Source organism: Lepus europaeus, chromosome 23 (assembly GCF_033115175.1).
Source record: "Lepus europaeus isolate LE1 chromosome 23, mLepTim1.pri, whole genome shotgun sequence".
NCBI classification, from domain to species: Eukaryota; Metazoa; Chordata; class Mammalia; order Lagomorpha; family Leporidae; genus Lepus; species Lepus europaeus.
In genome coordinates, this window is record NC_084849.1 from 18064187 (window position 1) to 18081662 (window position 17476).

General features: G+C 60.4%; 1 protein-coding gene across 2 annotated transcripts; it reads right to left on the minus strand.

Annotated features, from left to right (window-relative positions):
• Positions 1-1638: 1638 nt before the first annotated feature.
• Positions 1639-17462, minus strand: MMAB (metabolism of cobalamin associated B). 2 transcript variants are annotated; one of them, XR_009864888.1, is made up of 10 exons: positions 17320-17462; positions 15872-15933; positions 12329-12422; positions 8448-8505; positions 7426-7567; positions 5930-6002; positions 5557-5654; positions 5168-5232; positions 3809-3868; positions 1977-2006 (listed from the first exon to the last, which is right to left on the minus strand). XR_009864888.1 is itself a non-coding variant. In XM_062182450.1 (9 exons), exons 1-9 carry the CDS (start codon positions 17433-17435, stop codon positions 1907-1909), a joined length of 726 nt encoding a protein of 241 aa, XP_062038434.1. In that variant the 5' UTR covers positions 17436-17462; the 3' UTR covers positions 1639-1906. The 2 variants fall into 2 exon arrangements, 1 of the variants encoding a protein (XP_062038434.1); XM_062182450.1 differs by lacking the exon at positions 7426-7567 and having other exon boundaries at positions 1639-2006.
• Positions 17463-17476: the final 14 nt, after the last annotated feature.

Genomic DNA, 17476 nt, shown 5'->3' on the forward strand with positions numbered 1-17476 from the left:
TTCCAGGGGGGCGGCAGGGGAGAGAAACACCTGTCATCTGCCCTGCACCCGCGCGGTTTCAGGGAAGAAGGTTCACTGGTGGAAGGGGAGACAGATCCAGAGTGGTTCACGATTGGCTGTGAGCTGCTAGCCGAACCTGGAATGACCGCAGGGCAGTTAACCACCCTCAGCCCCTGAACACACGTGCTTTCCCTGTTTGCCATCAGGGGACACCTTCGGTGCACCAGACCTGGGACGCACTGCGGGGAGTGGCGTGAGACACGGCCACTTCCTGGGGGGGGGGGGGATGTGCTCACTCTTGGCCCCCTGCACCCACGGCTCCAGAGGCCGGCTGCAGCCTGCTGGCCACGAAAGGACCCAGGCGACATAAATGTCACTGCCACCTCCAGGTGAGGGGTCAGCATGCAAGCACAGGTGTGCAAGCAATAGATGCACTTGCCAATTTGTCACAAAGATGGCTGCAGTGGGGCCCAGCGGGCCAAGCCACCCCTTGCGACACCGGCATCCCGTGTTGAGGCACTGGTTTGGGTCCCTGCTGATCTGTTTTGGATCCAGCTCCCTGCTAGTGCGCCTGGAAAGGTAGCAGACGGTGGCCCACGTGCTTGGGACCCTGCCACCCATGTGGGCGACCAGGATGGACTTCCCGGCTCCTGACTTTGGCCTGGCCCAGCCCCTGCTGTTGTAGCCATTTAGGGAAGTAAGCCAGCAGATGAAAGATCTTTCTTTGCCTTTCAAATAAATAAATAAATCTTTTAAAAAACATTAACAGACGGCTGGAGGGACCAGCCTTCCTGTGCCCAGCCCGATGCCCCTGGCCACGCAGGCACCCAGGGAGCCCTGGCTGCACTGCGCGCCCCAGCTCTTGCAGCCCCTGCGTGGGCGGGAGCACGGGAGCCCGCCCTTCTGAAGTCAGTTCCTGCCGCACCGACTCCTCTCCGCCCTTCATAAATATCCCCTTCCCAAGGACACAGCTGGCACCAGCGGTGGCATTCCGTAGCAGGAGGGAGCCGTGGTGACAACTGAAATAAAATACGGCCGTGGCACGGGTGTCAGAGGCGCGAAGCTGCCAAGTGTGACAGCGAAGAAGTCGGTCTCGTGGGCGTCCACCTTGCTGGAGCCCCAAGACCTCGTCCCCAGCCGAGTCTGCACCGCCTCGGCGCCTCGGCTCGCTGCCTGGACCGGGCAGGAAAAGCCGCCTGGAAGCAGCGGCCTTGGCCTCACCAGGGCCTCCCTCCTCGCTAGAGGAGTCTCCAGCTGCACCCCCAAACACACTTCCGGCCCAGTCTAGGGTTTCTGAGGCCCCGCCCGTCAGCCTGCCGCCACCCTGCCCCCTCGGCCGGTGGCCCGGAGGGGACTGAACTTCCACGGCCTGCCTGCCTTCCCCTGTGTCAGCGTGACGTGGGAAGCCCCTTTGGTGCGGGGAAGCCACAATTCCGATTCCAAGGGCCTCTGGGAGCATTCCAAATCCTTGAACAACCGGTGCTGGCAGTGGGAGGGCGCACTCGCTCCCATGCGAGCAGTCTCAGTCTCACACACACACGTAGCCATGCACTCTTTCTCACACATACTCTCACACGTGCACACACTCATATACCCACGCACACACACTCACACTCACACACACACACGCACAGTGCAAACCTTTCCCACTTTTATTCTTCGTGCCTTTTCTGCAAGACCAGGTTCATTGCTGCTGCTTCTAAGACCCGGGACAGCCAGGGAGCAGGGGACAGACTGCTCACCGGGAAGCAGTGGGGTGTGAGTTGAAGCTGGGTGTGCGTGGCAGGCCGTGGCCGGTCCCTCTGGCTGGGCTCTCTGGGAACCAGGCCACCGCCAGGGCAGCCTCTCCATGGTCGTCACCACGGACGCGTCTGGCCGTCCCCCCTTTCCGGAACTCCCGGGTGCCTCAGGCTCGGTCCAATGGGTCGCTTCTCTTGTATATTTTTTCCTGATTTCCCTCCTTCATGGCTGCGTATCTGGCTAATGTGAAGAGGTAGTCGCTGAGTCTGGAGGGGCAGAGACAGGCAAAAGGAACGATTTGAAGAGAGATCAGGTCCTTCCCATGAGCCTTTGAGGGAGCACTGTCAGTCACGTGGCCCTAGGAGCATCTCACGGGGCCGGCAGGTGCACAGCCAGCTCTAGCCCGAGGGATGGCTCTGCCGGAGCGAGGCCAGCTTCTGGGAGAGCCCAGGGCCCGAGGGGGCTGTTGACCTTGCCCTAGGCCCCTGGCCAGGTAACTCTGGACCAAGCTGCCTTCCCCACCTTCGAGCGGCCAGGCCTGTAGTTTGCACTGAGCTGCCTGGTAGTCTTGCGCCATGTGGATTCTGAGCCCGGGATTCTGCAGGTAGAATCCACACCTGGGTGATGCTGGCCACGCCTGGAGTAGAGGGCCCTGGGCAGGGGTCTCGGCCACGGCGTGATGGACGTTCTGAGTGGGCCCACCGGTGTACTGCAGGGTGCTGAGCAGCGAACCCGCCTCCACCCACGGATGCCAGCAGCGCCTCCCGCCGCCTCCCGCCAGCCACTGTTGACCACTAGACAGCTGCAGATCCTCCCAGTGCCCTAGCCGAGGGCACCGGCCTGCGGTCCCCTGGTCCCCAGCCCCTCTTGCCTCTACTGTCTTTGAGTCATCAGTAGGGGGAGTCTGCGTGAGGCCTCCTCAGGGGTGGCAGTGGAGGGAACATGAGAGATGGCGGCACGACCACCCTTGTAGTCTCCCTGCCTCTCGGCTCCTCCCTCCTCCAGCCCCTGCCCATCCCAGCCCCGAAGGCCGGCTCCACGCCAAACCCCAGGTCAGGTCCTCCTCCCCCACTGCTGGCTTTCTTGGGGACAGTGGCAGATCTGCTCTGGGTGTGACGCCCTCCTGGACCCCATGGTCCCGGAGGGCTGAGACATCAACTGACCTGACCCACACTGCACCGGGGCTCCCCAGGGGTGCTGCCGCCATGGCACCGTTCCTCACTTGCTGTCCAGGAGCTGCTCAGGAGCCAGGCCCAGGCCACGTCCCAGCGGCAGCAGTGTCCGCAGTTCAGGGGTTGGGCCACGGCCGTGAGGCCGCCCACAGGTACCCAGGTAGCCTCCTGTTCTCCCCCAGCTCTGCCGGCCCCAGGGCTCTGGCCTGGCCCATACTGCTCCTGCATGAGCCAGGGCTGGGGCAGAAGCCGGCAGAGCAGAGGGAGTCCTCCCCAGGCCTGGCTCACTGGCTCTTGCACCATGCCCCCGAGCTGTCTTCTCTCGGTTCTGGCTGTCCAGGGCCTGGCTGGCTGAGAGGGCCTGTCCCCTGGGCTCCCTGCTCAGTCACCGCTGACATGCCTGATGAGGCCTTCCCTGAGCCCCCAAGGCTGCCCCTTGCTACTGCCCTTTGTAGTCGGTTTTAATTTTTATTTGTTTATTTGAGAGGCAGAGGCAAGAGGGGAGAGAAGAGAGAACAAGAGAAAGCACTCTCCTATGCTGGCGCGCTCCCCAGATGCCCACAACAGCCAGGAACTCAATCCAGCTCTCCACCGTGGGTGGCAGGAGCCCAGTCACTCGAGCCATCGTCACTGCGACCCAGGCCCTACATTAGCAGCAAGAGCTGGGAATTGAACCCAGGCACTCCAGAGTGGGATGTGTGCATGTTAACCGTTAGGCCAAACACCTGGCCCTGCCCCGGCCCTCGGCAGACACTCCTGAATGCTGTGTGAACGGCTGAGTAAGCAAGCCAGCGAGTGAGCGAGCACTGCTCCCCGGGCCCGGGGCATTGCTCTTCTCCCCCCGCACGTGCCTGGTTGTCCGGAGGAAGGGGACGCTCCTGCCTGCACCTCGGTACCTGTTTAAGAACTTGGCCACGTTCGCGTCGGTCTCTCCCATCTGGACCAGAGGCACCACGCTGCAGAGGAGGAAACACCGTCACGTATGTCCACACGCTTTACCACCCGCTGCCGCCTGCCCCAGCCCGCACGAACCCGGCTGGCATTATGGGAAACTCCTCCCCCGGGGTCTGAAGGCCCCCCCTGCCGCCCTCCTTGGACCCATCACAGGAGGGACAGAGAGTGGCAGGAAGCAGGCCGGCTGTCCCCCACCCCAGCCTGCCGGCCTCGTGTGCTGGGCCTGGGGCGGAAGCCCTCCCTGGACAGGGTGCAGGGGAAGGAGGACGTGGACCCTTAATTCCCAAGGGGCCACCATGCTAAGCCCATTCTTTTAACAACTTAGGGCAGCTTCACAGGGGACATAAAGACCCTAGGAAACCAAGCCCCCAAGTGTAGCCAGGACTCTGGACTGTGTCTGCTGGGTGCAGGTGTTCCGGGGGTGGGCTGCCGTCTGCAGAGACATGGCAGCTCTGGCCAGGCCCTCCGGGTGTCTCACTGCTGCTGCGTAACTCAGCGTCAGGGCTCTTGTCCCCACTCAGAGCCACACGATGGGCAGAGGGGGTGGCCAGGTGGCCTCTGCAGTGTCCAGCCATTGGTCATCAGGAGCTCTGCTGGGGGGGGGGGGACTTTGTGCAAGGGACCGCGTTTTCTTTGGAAGCCAGAGCTCTGTGGCCCAGGACCCTTTCACGAAGGACAAAAGCCCTGTGGTGTGGGCCACAGACGGGGCTCCGGCTTTAGGACAGACAGACCTGGCTTCAAAGCTGGACTCTGGCAGGGACTGGTCACTGGCCCTGGCCGTGAAGTCACCTCTCTGAGCCCCATTTCCTGACCTGGGAAGGGGGGCTGCTGCCGCGTCTGCCCCAGGGCCATGAAGGGGAACCAGTGAGGTCGTGAGCATGCTGGGCCGGGCACAGCCCCACCTGTGCCACCAAAGCAGGCTTTCTGCTCCTCGCTACAGGTGGTGCAAACAGAGATGCTGCCGCCACTCTCCCCACGCCCCCTGGAAAGACTTTCGGGGGACCAGTTCTTCCCAATTCCGAGCTGGGGTGGCAGGTGGCTGGTCTGTGGGTGGCTCCCTCCTGGCCCCCCAACAGCTGCACGGGTCCCTCTGGGCCCTTCCACATCAGCCACCCGCACAGCCTGGAGCGCAGCACCAGCTTCCTGTCGCTCTGGGCCTACACGTGTGTGCCGGCCGTGACGTCATCTGTGGCTTGGTTGGTCCTGTGTCACCATCTGCTACCTGGGGGTGGGGCCTGGGCCTGTCCTGGTCACCCTGGCCCGCCGTGCGTGCCCCCTGCCCGTATCCTGGGCCCCCTTACCGTCTCTCAGCTCGACGGCACACGGCCCGGCAGAGGTGCAGTGCGGAGCTGCTCTTGCCGCCAGACTGCAAGGAGAAAGCAGGAGTTGGCGGGGCCGGCCTGGGGGCAGGGGCAGGTGCACCTGCTGTGGACGCTGTCCAGGCCCTGCCCCTCACCACACAGTGTTCTGCCTCCAGGAGACCCTGCCAGCACACCCACACGGCACCTCCCTCCAGAGTGGCCAGGGCTGGGGAGGGACTGCAGAGGACATGGGTGACGGGGGTAGGGGTGGGGGCTGGATGGCTGCCTCCGACATTGGGGAAAGCCACGGTGAGGGTCGCTGTGAGGGCCTGTGTGTTGCGGTCGGAGCACCCGGCCCGCAGCCGCCCCACCCCCACCCCACCACCTACAGGCAGAATGAAAGCCGTGAGCGGGGGCAGCTGGCGGGAGTACTCGTCGATCCAGCGTTCCAGCTCCAGGATGGGCCCCTCCCCGAACGCCGCATGCTCTGAGGAGTCCAGGAGCAGACACACTGTCGGGGCTGTCGCAGGCTAGACCATCAAGGAGTTGCCCCCGTCCCCTGTGCTCGAGTGGCCGGCAAACCGCTTCCCCACCCCGGCTCCGGAGGCACCTTCCCTCCCAGGGGCCACGTGCAAGGCTGGCCGGCCCGCCCACGGCTTCTTTGGGCTCTGGGCTCTCAGGGGGCGGCACCCAGGACACAGTGCTTCCCCTCTCCCCCACCCTGGGGCCCTCGGGACACCCGCAGCAGACTCAGAGAATTACTTAAGTGAGCCTCCCTGGCCGAGGAGCGCGGTGTCGCCAAGGCGGAGCCGACGTCCTGCAAGGTGCACTGGATCTGGGGGAGCGACCGGAGGTGAGTGAGGACCTGTGCAGGGCAGGCTGGGCGGAGACAACGCGGCTCCAGGGAGCGAGCTTTGGGTGCGGTGGTTAGGAGATCCCAATACCCAAGTGCCCCGCTCCCGACTGCAGCTTCCTGCTAACGGGCACCCTGGGAGCCAGCAGGTAAGGGCTCCAGTAGTTGAGTCCCTGCCGCCCACGTGGGAGACCTGGATTGAGTTCCAGGCTCCTGGCTTCAGCCTGGCTCAGCCCTGCTGTTGTGGGCATCTGGGGAGCTCTGTCCGTCTGTTTCCCTTTCCCTCTGCCTTTCTTTTTCTCTTTTTTAAATTTATTTATTGGGGTTGGCACTGTGGCGTAAATAAAAAAAGATTTACTTATTTATTTGAAAGACAGAGTTATAGAGAGAGGGAGAGACAGAGAGGGAGGTCTTCCATCTGCTGGTTCATTCCCCAAATGGCTTCAATGGCCGGAGCTGGGCCAGGCCAAAGCCAAGAGTCTGGAGCCTCTTCCAGGTCTCCCACGTGGGTACAGGGACACATTCACTAGGGCCATCCTCCACTGCCTTCCCAGGCCATCAGCAGGGAGCTGGCTCAGAAGTGGAACAGCTGGGACTCGAACCAGCACCCCTGTGGATGCCGGTGCTGCAGGCAGATGCTTAGCCTACTACTCCACAGTGCTGGCCACTCTCTCTGCCTTTCAAATAAGCATAATTTTTTTAAATCTTTTCCACATGCAGAGGTGGCCCTGGGCACGCTGGGAAGTCATGCAGAGCAGGTTCACTAGGGACCGTGGGGTCTTGGCTCTGCGTGAGCCCCTGCAGGGGGCCCTGGTAGAGCTTGTGTGGGGTCTGCGGGAGACTCCTGTGGCGGCAGCTGGGTTAACCTGGACAACGAGCACCAAGTGCCCAGCGAAGGGCACCTGGAATCTTCTGGGCCACCAGTGCGTGCCTGTGCAGCCAGACCCACAAACGCCACCTCTGACTCTGGGCCTGGACCCGGGCGGCCAGTGGGGAGGAAGGTGGAATCTGACCTCTGGTTGGATGGCCTCTGTGACGGCGCGCGAGCAGCAGGCACAGTGGATGCGCCAGAGGCTGCCCACCCGGCACTGGACTGGAACCTTCCTGGGGCACGGACGGGCAGACTTGGGTGTTACCTCACTGCTCAGGTTCAATGTCTTCTAGGTGGCAGGAGTGATACCATCCCCTTGACCCTGGTCGTGGGGCCTGGACACGTGTGTTTTGTTTTAAACTAGAGAGGAGAGCCTTTCCCTCCTGGCTCCCCCCTCGGGTCTGCACCGGTGCCCTCTGAGCACAGCTTCAGCATCCCGTGCCAACCTCTCCATCTGCCGCCAGGATCGGCCCCTCCCCTGGGCTCCTGCACCCTCTCCCCTCAGGCCCACCGGGCGTTAACCTGCCTGCTCACCTGTCTGCCTTCCCACCTGGGCTGGGTGCTGTGAGGTGGGGTGGGAGCCCTGTTTAGCAGGGAGTTTGGCCTGCCTTTTCCCTCTGCAATCCTGAGGCGTTCCAGGGGTGAGGCCCGTCTCCGTGGGAGGCCCTCCTCCCTCCTAAGAAACAGAGCAAGTGGGGTCGGCACTGTGGCGTAGCAGGCTAAGCCTCCACTTGCGGTGCTGGCATCCCATGTGGACGCTGGTTTGAGTCCCGGCGGCTCCTCTTCCAATCCACCTCTCTGCTATGGCCTGGGGAACCAGTGGAGGATGGCCCAATTCCTTGGGCTCCTGCACCTGCATGGGAGACCTGGAAGAAACTCCTGGCTCCTGGCTTCAGATCGGCCCAGCTCCAGCCGTTGTGGCCATTTGGGGAGTGAACCAGTGGATGGAAGACCTCCTGTTCTGTCTCTCTCTGTCTGTAACTCTACCTTTGAAATAAATAAATAAAAGAAGGAAGGAAGGAAGGAGAGAGGGAGGGAGGGAGGGGGGAGGGGACAGAACCAGCCAAGGGCTGCTGTGGCGGGGCTTCCCAGAGCTCCTGGCGCAGGCAGAGGCACCTCACAGAGTCTGGCAGTCTTGGTGCCATTGCTACGTTGGACTGGGTCACTCTGTGGTGATGGGAACTGTCCTTGCACTGCAGGTCACTTGGCTGCGTCTTTGGTCTCCACTCCCTGGACACCAGGACCTTGCTCCCTGTGAGTCACGGAGATGTGAAATGCCTGCAGACGCTGCCAAGGGTCCCCGGGGCTGAGAACGGCTGCACTTGACACCCCCCCCCCCCCACCGCCGGCACTTAGCACAATCTTCACGGCTTGCCTGGGACGCCAGGTTGTCTCTGTACGTCCCCACTTTACAGATGAAGAGACTGAGGCTCGCAGAGGGAGAGTGAGTAGCCCCAGGCAATTCAAAGAGGGATGATGGTCAGGTGGGAGCCAGTGACGGTCCCCAGGCCTCAGGGAAGGAAAACCCCAGCTTGGGACGAGACAGCGTTACTCACTTTCTGAAGCTCTTCGGCAAACGGGTGGCCCTTCTCCGTGATGAACTCCATAGCGAACCTGCAGGAAAGGAGATGGGAAGGATCTCTAACGTGACACACAGGCGCCCGGGTATCAGCCACTGAGCTAAGGCAGCTGTCACGGCACGGCTTGCTTTGCGTGTGTGTGCTGACAGTAAGAACGTCATAAGGTTCCCTTTGGATCGGGGTGTTTGTATCCCAAGGTGCATTTCTTGCCCTCATTGGTCCCAGCCAGCAGTTCCTTCTCCACAGGTCTGTTGACACAGCGCTGAGCAGACGGTGGCGCAGGCTCTGTCCTGCAGGACCGGGAGGTGTGAGTAGGGGACCCCCCCCCCATGCAAGGGGAGACTGCAGACCGAGGTCTGTGCTCTGAAGGAAGAGAGCAAGAGAGCCTAACCCGGCCTCGGCTAGCGGGGCAGGGAGGGCTTCCTGGAGGAAGCCACGCCGCAGGTGGACTTGGAAGGCTGAGCAGGAGTCCCCTAGCCAGGCAGGACGTGGCAGGGAAGGCACAGGACAGCACCCTGGCTCTGCTTGTCCTTCCTGTGCCAGCCAGTCTTACAGGAACTGAAAATGGGTGGCAAAGACTAACAGGAGCCTGAGCAGCAAGGGAGAGACAGAGAGAGAGAGAGAGAGAGAGAGAGAGAGGTCTTCCACCTGGAGGTTCACCCTCTAGACAGCTGCAATAGATGGGGCTGGGCCAGGCCGAAGCCAGGAGCCAGGAGCTCCACCCGGGTGTTCCATGTGGCCAGCAGAGGCCCAAGCACTTGGGCCATCTTCTGCTGCTCTTCCCAGGAACACGTGCAGGAAGCTGGATTGGAAGCAGAGCACCCAGGACCTAACCGGCACCCCGACAGGGGATGCCTGCATCACAAGCAGTGGCTGAACCCCCTGCACTGCAACACCAGCCCCAGGAAATTATTCACAAAGAGAGAAAGACAGCTGCTGGCCCCTCCCCCTCCCCCTCGAACTCTCCCTCTCCATCTAACTCTGCCTTTCAAACAAATAAATCTTAAAAAAAAAAAAAAACAGGAAATAGATCTTTTTTTAATTTTATTTTTTTATTTTTGACAGGCAGAGTGGACAGTGAGAGAGAGACAGAGAGAAAGGTCTTCTTTTGCCGTTGGTTCGCCCTCCAATGGCCGCCGCGGCCGGCGCACCGTGCTGATCCGATGGCAGGAGCCAGGTGCTTCCTCCTGGTCTCCCGTGGGTGCAGGACCCAAGGACCTGGGCCATCCTCCACTGCACTCCCGGGCCACAGCAGAGAGCTGGCCTGGAAGAGGGGCAACTGGGACAGAATCCAGTGCCCCGACCGGGACTAGAACCCAGTGTGCCGGAGCCACGGCGCCGGCCAGGAAATAGATCTTTGGCACTGTAAGCCATATGACTAGGGGGTTATTACCACAGCAGGACCTGGCCCATCCTAATTCCTGAGCCAGCCCTTCTAAACTGTGGCTTATTTGAAAAACAACACTCAGGGGTGTAGTGCAGTGCGTTAAGGCAACACTTGCGACACCAGCATCCGGTATCAGAAGGCTGGCAAGTCCAAGTCACTCTGCTTCCGATCCAGCTCTCTGCTAATGTGCCTGGGAAGGCAGCAGAAGATGGCCCAAGTCCTTGGGCCCCTGCACCCATGTGGGAGACACAAATGGAGTTCTTGGTCCCTGGCGTCAGCCTCGCCAAGCCCCGGCTGTTGCAGGCATTTGAGGAGTAAACCAGCAGATGCAGTATCTCTTCCTCTCTCTGTCTCTGTCTGTCTGTCTGTCTCTCTGTCTGTCTCTCTCTCTCTGGCTCTGCCTTTCAAATTAATTTTAAAAATCTTAAAAATATAAAATACAGTGGAAAAAAACAACACACACAAAAGGGGTCCCATGGGGCGCTCTGGTTCTCACTTGTTACTCAGTGAATGATGGAAACTTGAGTGGCACAGGCCTGCTCCCCTGAAAGGTGAGGGAAGCGGGCTGGGCGGGGGGCAGGGGGCAGGTGCAGGAATAGGCGGGGCCTGTGGAGCTGACACTGCTGAGCCCCCAGGTGCAGGAAGAGGCGGGGCCTGTGGAGCTGACACTGCTGAGCCCCCAGGTGCAGGAAGAGGCGGGGCCTGTGGAGCTGACACTGCTGAGCCCCCAGGTGCAGGAAGAGGCGGGGCCTGTGGAGCTGACACTGCTGAGCCCCCAGGTGCAGGAAGAGGCGGGGCCTGTGCAGCTGACACTGCTGAGCCCCCAGGTGCAGGAAGAGGCGGGGCCTGTGCAGATGACACTGCTGAGCCCCCAGGTACAGGAAGAGGCGGGGCCTGTGCAGATGACACTGCTGAGCCCTCAGGTGCAGGAAGAGGCGGGGCCTGGAGCTGACACTGCTGAGCCCCCAGGTGCAGGAAGAGGTGGGGCCTGGAGCTGACACTGCTGAGCCCCCAGGTGCAGGAAGAGGCGGGGCCTGTGCAGCTGACCACTGCTGAGCCCCCAGGTGCAGGAAGAGGCGGGGCCTGGAGCTGACACTGCTGAGCCCCCAGGTACAGGAAGAGGCGGGGCCTGTGCAGATGACACTGCTGAGCCCCCAGGTGCAGGAAGAGGTGGGGCCTGGAGCTGACACTGCTGAGCCCCCAGGTGCAGGAAGAGGCGGGGCCTGTGCAGATGACCACTGCTGAGCCCCCAGGTGCAGGAAGAGGCGGGGCCTGGAGCTGACACTGCTGAGCCCCCAGGTACAGGAAGAGGCGGGGCCTGTGCAGATGACACTGCTGAGCCCCAGGTGCAGGAAGAGGCGGGGCCTGGAGCTGACACTGCTGAGCCCCCAGGTGCAGGAAGAGGCGGGGCCTGGAGCTGACACTGCTGAGCCCCCAGGTGCAGGAAGAGGCGGGGCCTGTGCAGCTGACCACTGCTGAGCCCCCAGGTGCAGGAAGAGGCGGGGCCTGGAGCTGACACTGCTGAGCCCCCAGGTGCAGGAAGAGGCGGGGCCTGTGCAGCTGACACTGCTGAGCCCCCAGGTGCAGGAAGAGGCGGGGCCTGGAGCTGACACTGCTGAGCCCCCAGGTGCAGGAAGAGGCGGGGCCTGTGCAGCTGACACTGCTGGGCCCCCAGGTGCAGGAAGAGGCGGGGCCTGTGCAGCTGACACTGCTGAGCCCCCAGGTGCAGGAAGAGGCGGGGCCTGTGGAGCTGACACTGCTGAGCCCCCAGGTGCAGGAAGAGGCGGGGCCTGTGCAGCTGACACTGCTGGGCCCCCAGGTGCAGGAAGAGGCGGGGCCTGGAGCTGACACTGCTGAGCCCCCAGGTACAGGAAGAGGCGGGGCCTGTGCAGCTGACACTGCTGAGCCCCCAGGTGCAGGAAGAGGCGGGGCCTGTGGAGCTGACACTGCTGAGCCCCCAGGTGCAGGAAGAGGCGGGGCCTGTGCAGCTGACAGTGCTGGGCCCTCAGGTGCAGGAAGAGGCGGGGCCTGTGGAGCTGACACTGCTGAGCCCCCAGGTACAGGAAGAGGCGGGGCCTGTGCAGCTGACAGTGCTGAGCCCCCAGGTACAGGAAGAGGCGGGGCCTGTGGAGCTGACACTGCTGAGCCCCCAGGTGCAGGAAGAGGTGGGGCCTGGAGCTGACACTGCTGAGCCCCCAGGTGCAGGAAGAGGCGGGGCCTGTGCAGCTGACAGTGCTGGGCCCCCAGGTGCAGGAAGAGGCGGGGCCTGTGGAGCTGACACTGCTGAGCCCCCAGGTACAGGAAGAGGCGGGGCCTGTGCAGCTGACACTGCTGAGCCCCCAGGTACAGGAAGAGGCGGGGCCTGTGGAGCTGACACTGCTGAGCCCCCAGCACTCAGGAGAGCACTGCACTCATCCCACGCACTCGTGCCCCACTCAAGTCGACCTCAAGGCCAAAGGCCACCCCTCACCCGATGGCGGAGCTTAACTCGTCCGTGGTGCCCAAGGCTTCGAACACTTGGTCATCTTTGGGCCTCCTTTCTCCTGTGAAGGTGCTGGAGAACCCTGTGAAAAAATACGCAGCCACCCACATTAAGAATCCTTTCCCTGATACGCTGCTTGTGTGTGTGTGTGTGTGTGTGTGTGAACTTTCCACTTGAAGTGTAACAGACACAAAATACTCAGATCCCAAGTGTACAAGCAGACGGAGTCCCACCCAGAGCCCCTCACAGCCCTTCCGCTCCATACCCCAGGAGTAGCCACTACTCACATCTTTCCTTTCTAGTCCTGGCTGCTCCTTTTCCGATCCAGCTCTCTGCTATGGCCTGGGAAAGCAGTAGAAGATGGAGCAAGTCCTTGGGCCCTGCACCCACATGGGAGACCAGGAGGAAGCTCCTGGCTCCTGGCTTCAGATCAGCGCAGCTCCAGCCATTGCGGCCAACTGGGGAGTGAACCATTGGATGGAATACCTCTCTCTCTCTCTCTCTCTTTCTGCCTCTCTTCTCTTGTGTAACTCTTTCAAATAAAAAAAAAATAAATATTTTTAAAAAATCACGAACTGGAGCTGTTAAGACACAAACCTCTCGTATTGGAGAGCCTGGGTTTGAATCCCAGCTCCAGCTCTTGACCCCGGCTAACACAGGCCCCAGGAGACAACAGTGCTGCTCAAGGGGCCAGATTCCTGCCACTCACATGCGAGACCTGGATTGAGTTCCCAGCTTCTGACTTTGGCCTGGCCCAGTTCACAACCATCATGGGAACTGGGGTGAACCAGCAGATGGAAGCTCTCTCTCAAATTAAAAAAAAAAAAAAAGAGAGAGCAAGTCCTAACCACCATGCTAAAGAAACAGAACACACGTGTGCGTACTGTAGACACATGGTTAGATCCCACAGCGCTCCGTGTGCCTCTGTGTAGGTCACCGCCCCCGCCTGCCCCTGACCGTCAGCCCCCCTCGGGTGTTGCCAGGAGCGGGCCTGGCAGTCACCCGTGGGCGGAGGGATTCTGTGACACACAGCATGTCACAGCACATCCTCAGAAGGGCTCCCCTGTGGCTGTGATGGGCCAAGACCCACAAGACAAGGCCCCTCGGTCAGCACGTCTGAGCACAGAACAGCGTCCACACTATACACGTCACCGAGCATCCCCCGTCCCCACCCACGGGCGTGACCGCTGCGTGCTCACCCTCACAGCTCTAGCACATCTTCCCTCCCAACTTGTAGAGGAAAATGGAGACAGCCACTTACAGAATCGGCCCTGGGTCCTGGTAGGACCCCATCCTGCACCCGCCCCAGGCCGGCCTCCACAAGCTCAGCCCTGCAACAAGCCGTGTCCAGCACCCTCTCACGGAGCCACCCGGCCATTCCCATGCTGGGCCGGCTCCCTCCTAAGGAGCCTACTGGCCCCGTTCTGTGTGAGTGGAGGTTGCCCCCTGCAGGCCTCTGGCTGGGGGCACCAGCAGGACCATCTGATCCTTACTATTACACGTTTTCTTCCCCCTCTTTTTCAAAAAGATTTATAATTTATTTATTTAGAAAGATTACAGAGAGATAGAGGGATAGACAGAGAGATAGTCTACCTACTGGTTCACTCCCCAGGTAGCTGCCACAGCCAGCGCTGGGTCAGGCCGAAACCAGGAGTCAGGAGCTTCATCTGGGTCACCCATGCACATGGCAGGGACCAAAACACTTGGGCCATCCTCCACTGCTTCCCCAGGCGCATCAGCAGGGAGCTGGATCAGAAGCGGAGCAGCCGGGACTTGAACCCGCGCCCCAATACAGAATGTTAGCCTCCCAAGCAGCGGCTTAGCCCACCACACCAAAACACCAGGCCCTCTGTACTTTTTTCTTTCTCTTTTCTTTCTTGTGGTAACATATCAAGAACATAAATTTTCCCATTTTGGCCGGCGCCGCGGCTCACTAGGCTAATCCTCCGCCTTGCGGCACCGGCAGACCGGGTTCTAGTCCCGGTCGGGACACCGATCCTGTCCCAGTTGCCCCTCTTCCAGGCCAGCTCTCTGCTGTGGCCAGGGAGTGCAGTGGAGGATGGCCCAAGTCCTTGGGCCCTGCACCCCATGGGAGACCAGGAGGAAGCACCTTGCTCCTGCCATCGGATCAGCACGGTGCGCTGGCCGCAGCAGCCATTGGAAGGTGAACCAACGGCAAAGGGAAGACCTTTCTCTCTGTCTCTCTCTCTCACTGTCCACTCTGCCTGTAAAAAAAATAAATAAATAAATAAATAAATTTTCCCATTTTGACCATTTTTAAGTTTACAGACCCGTGGCATTAAGTACATCCTATGCATCTATGCATCTCTCTCTCTCTCTCTCTCTCTCTATATATATATATATATATATACACACACACACACACACCAACACACACACATATATATATACCTATATATACCAACATATATTTTGATCTGTAACATATTGATACATTCTTCTATACCTTATTTCTTCTATACACTATCACGTCCTAGTAGTTTTCAAACTATCAAAGTAATACATATGCATACGAAAAACAGAATGGAAAATAAGTATGTTGAATAAACAAAACCCTTCTACTCTTTACCCCCTCCCCCCAAAACTCAACTCAATCTCTCCCCCAGTCCAAGGTGTAATCTTCCAGATTACTGTATACATAATTGAACAAATATGTATATATGTATATGTGTGTGTGTGTGAGACACATTTACATGCTTTTTATCCAAATGGATTCAGTCTTTGGACTGTTTTGTAACCTACTTTTTTTTTTTTTTTTGACAGGCAGAGTTAGTGAGAGAGACAGACAGAAAGATCTTCCTTCCGTTGGTTCACCCACGAAATGGCTGCTATGGCTGGCGCTGCGCCGATCAGAGCCAGGAGCCAGGTGCTTCTCCTGGTCTCCCATGCGGGTGCAGGGGCCTAAGCACTTGGGCCATCCTCCACTGCTCTCCGGGGCCACAGCAGAGAGCTGGACTGGAAGAGGAGCAACTGGGACAGAACCGGTGTCCCAACCGGGACTAGAACCAGAGGATTAGCCTAGTGCTCCGCGGTGCCAGCCTTGTAACCTACTTTTAAGAAGTTTGTTTTTTCACTTGATGGGCAGACAGAGAGACACAGAGAGAGAGCTGCCACCCACTGGTTCACTCTCCCAATGCTTGCGACAGTCAGGCCGGGAGCCAGGAGCTCCATCCAGACGTCCTAGGTGGCTGGCCGGACACCAGTCACTTGGGCCATCCCTGCTGCCTCCCGGGGTCTGCAATAGCAGGAAGCTGGAGGCAGGAACCAGCGATGGGGATTGAGCAGGGCACTCTGCCACTGGGGGACGGGGGGCGGGCAGGGGGGAGGGCAGGCGTCCTAACTGCTAAGCTAAAGGCCCGCCCCTGCCATCTGCTTCCATCACTTAACCTCCATCGGGCGTTTTTCACGTCACGCCCCAGCTCTGTCTGTTGAGATCTGCTTTTCTGGAAGAACATCTAAGTGGGGTCTGCCACCTGGCTTTCCTTACACTTGTCACTGTCCCCGCCCTACCTTTGTCTCCCGTTTTGGTGTAAATCCTGGGGATCTTGGGTGTCTTCGGGGAAGGTTCTAGCCTAGTACGAAACAGACATGAGGACAGGTGAGTGGGGCTGGCTTACACCGAGGGGCTGCTCCCTCCCCGGCCTCCGCCACCCTCTGCCGGCATTTCTCCCCTCCATCCCTTCGAGTTGCGAGCCCTTTGTGGGCCACTCAGGCCTTGCCCAAGTCCATGTCTGCAGAGGGGCCGCTCCACAAGCACCCCCCGATGGACCACTCCCCAGAGCGATCACAGGCCTGCCCTCCGGGAATCGTTCCCGGGCTCTCTGCACGACCTACTGCCTTCATGGGCCTGCGGAGGACACGGCAGCTCACGGCATGGGACGCACCTGCCTAGGTCACGAGGAAGGCAGGCGTAGGCCACGGATCCATGCCCAAGACTCCAGAGCCCAAAGTCTCACCTCCACCCTGACAAGTCAGGGCCTCGTGCAGGCCCAGAAACTAGAGCCACTCCCACCCTACAAGGCTTCGCACACACACTTGCAGAACTGCCAAAACAGCGTTCAAAAGTGGCTTCTGCGAACAGCCACCTGTTTGCAGGTGACTCCAAATTAAACCGTGGCATAACAGGGTTAGTCAAAGGTTAAATGATTACATCTATGAAATATGTCAGGGGCTGGCGCTGTGGTGTAGCTGGTAAAACCGTCGCCTGCAGTGCCGGCATCCCATATGGGTGCCGGTTCGAGTCCCGGCTGCTCCTCTTCCGATCCAGCTCCCTGCTATGGCCTGGGAAAGCAATGGAAGATGCTCCAAGTCCTTGGGCCCCTGCACCCGCGTGGGAGACCTGGAAGAAGCTCCTGGCTTCGGATCAGCACAGCTCTGGTGATTGTGGCTATTTGGAGAGTGAGTGAATCTCACGATTAAAAATAATTTATTTTCATTTTATTTGGAAGGCAAAGAGAGAGAGCGCGCTCTGGTTCACTTCTTCAAATGCCCGCAGCAGCCAGGGCTGGGCCAGGCAGACGCCAGGAGCCAGGAGCCCCATCCAGCGGCAGGGACCCAAGTACCGGGGCCTTCATCACCCGCTGCCCCCAGAGTGCGCTGGGGCAGGAAGCTGGAATTGGGAGCGGGGCCGAGACCCCAACCCGGGCGCTCTGATGAGCGATGCGGGCGTGAACCCATCAGACCGCGAATCCATCAGAGATCCACCCCACCGGGTCTGAGGTCTGGGCTGAGCGCATGGTGCAGGGTGGATGACGACAGCCCTAAGATGGCAGGTGGCGCCGGCGTAGCCGTGTCCCGGCTCCCTGCCCTGATCAGTGACAGCTGGCCTTCGTTCAGACTGGGCCAAGGAAAGCCTGGCCCTGGCCACGGTGACGTCAGCACACACCGGCGACGTCACGGCGGCGAGAGGACCCACGGCGACGTGCGGTGTGGAGCTACCCTCCCGGCCAGCCACTCACCTGTCCCCGTCCTCCACGCCCTGAGGGCCGCGGCTCTGGAAACGGGGACGCAGTAGCCGGCCGCTGCCAAGGCACCCGCGCAGGCCCAGGCGGCCTCCCAGGCTCCACACAGCCATGCTCCGGGCTGAACCCGTCAGGCTCCCGTCCAGGCCCTGGG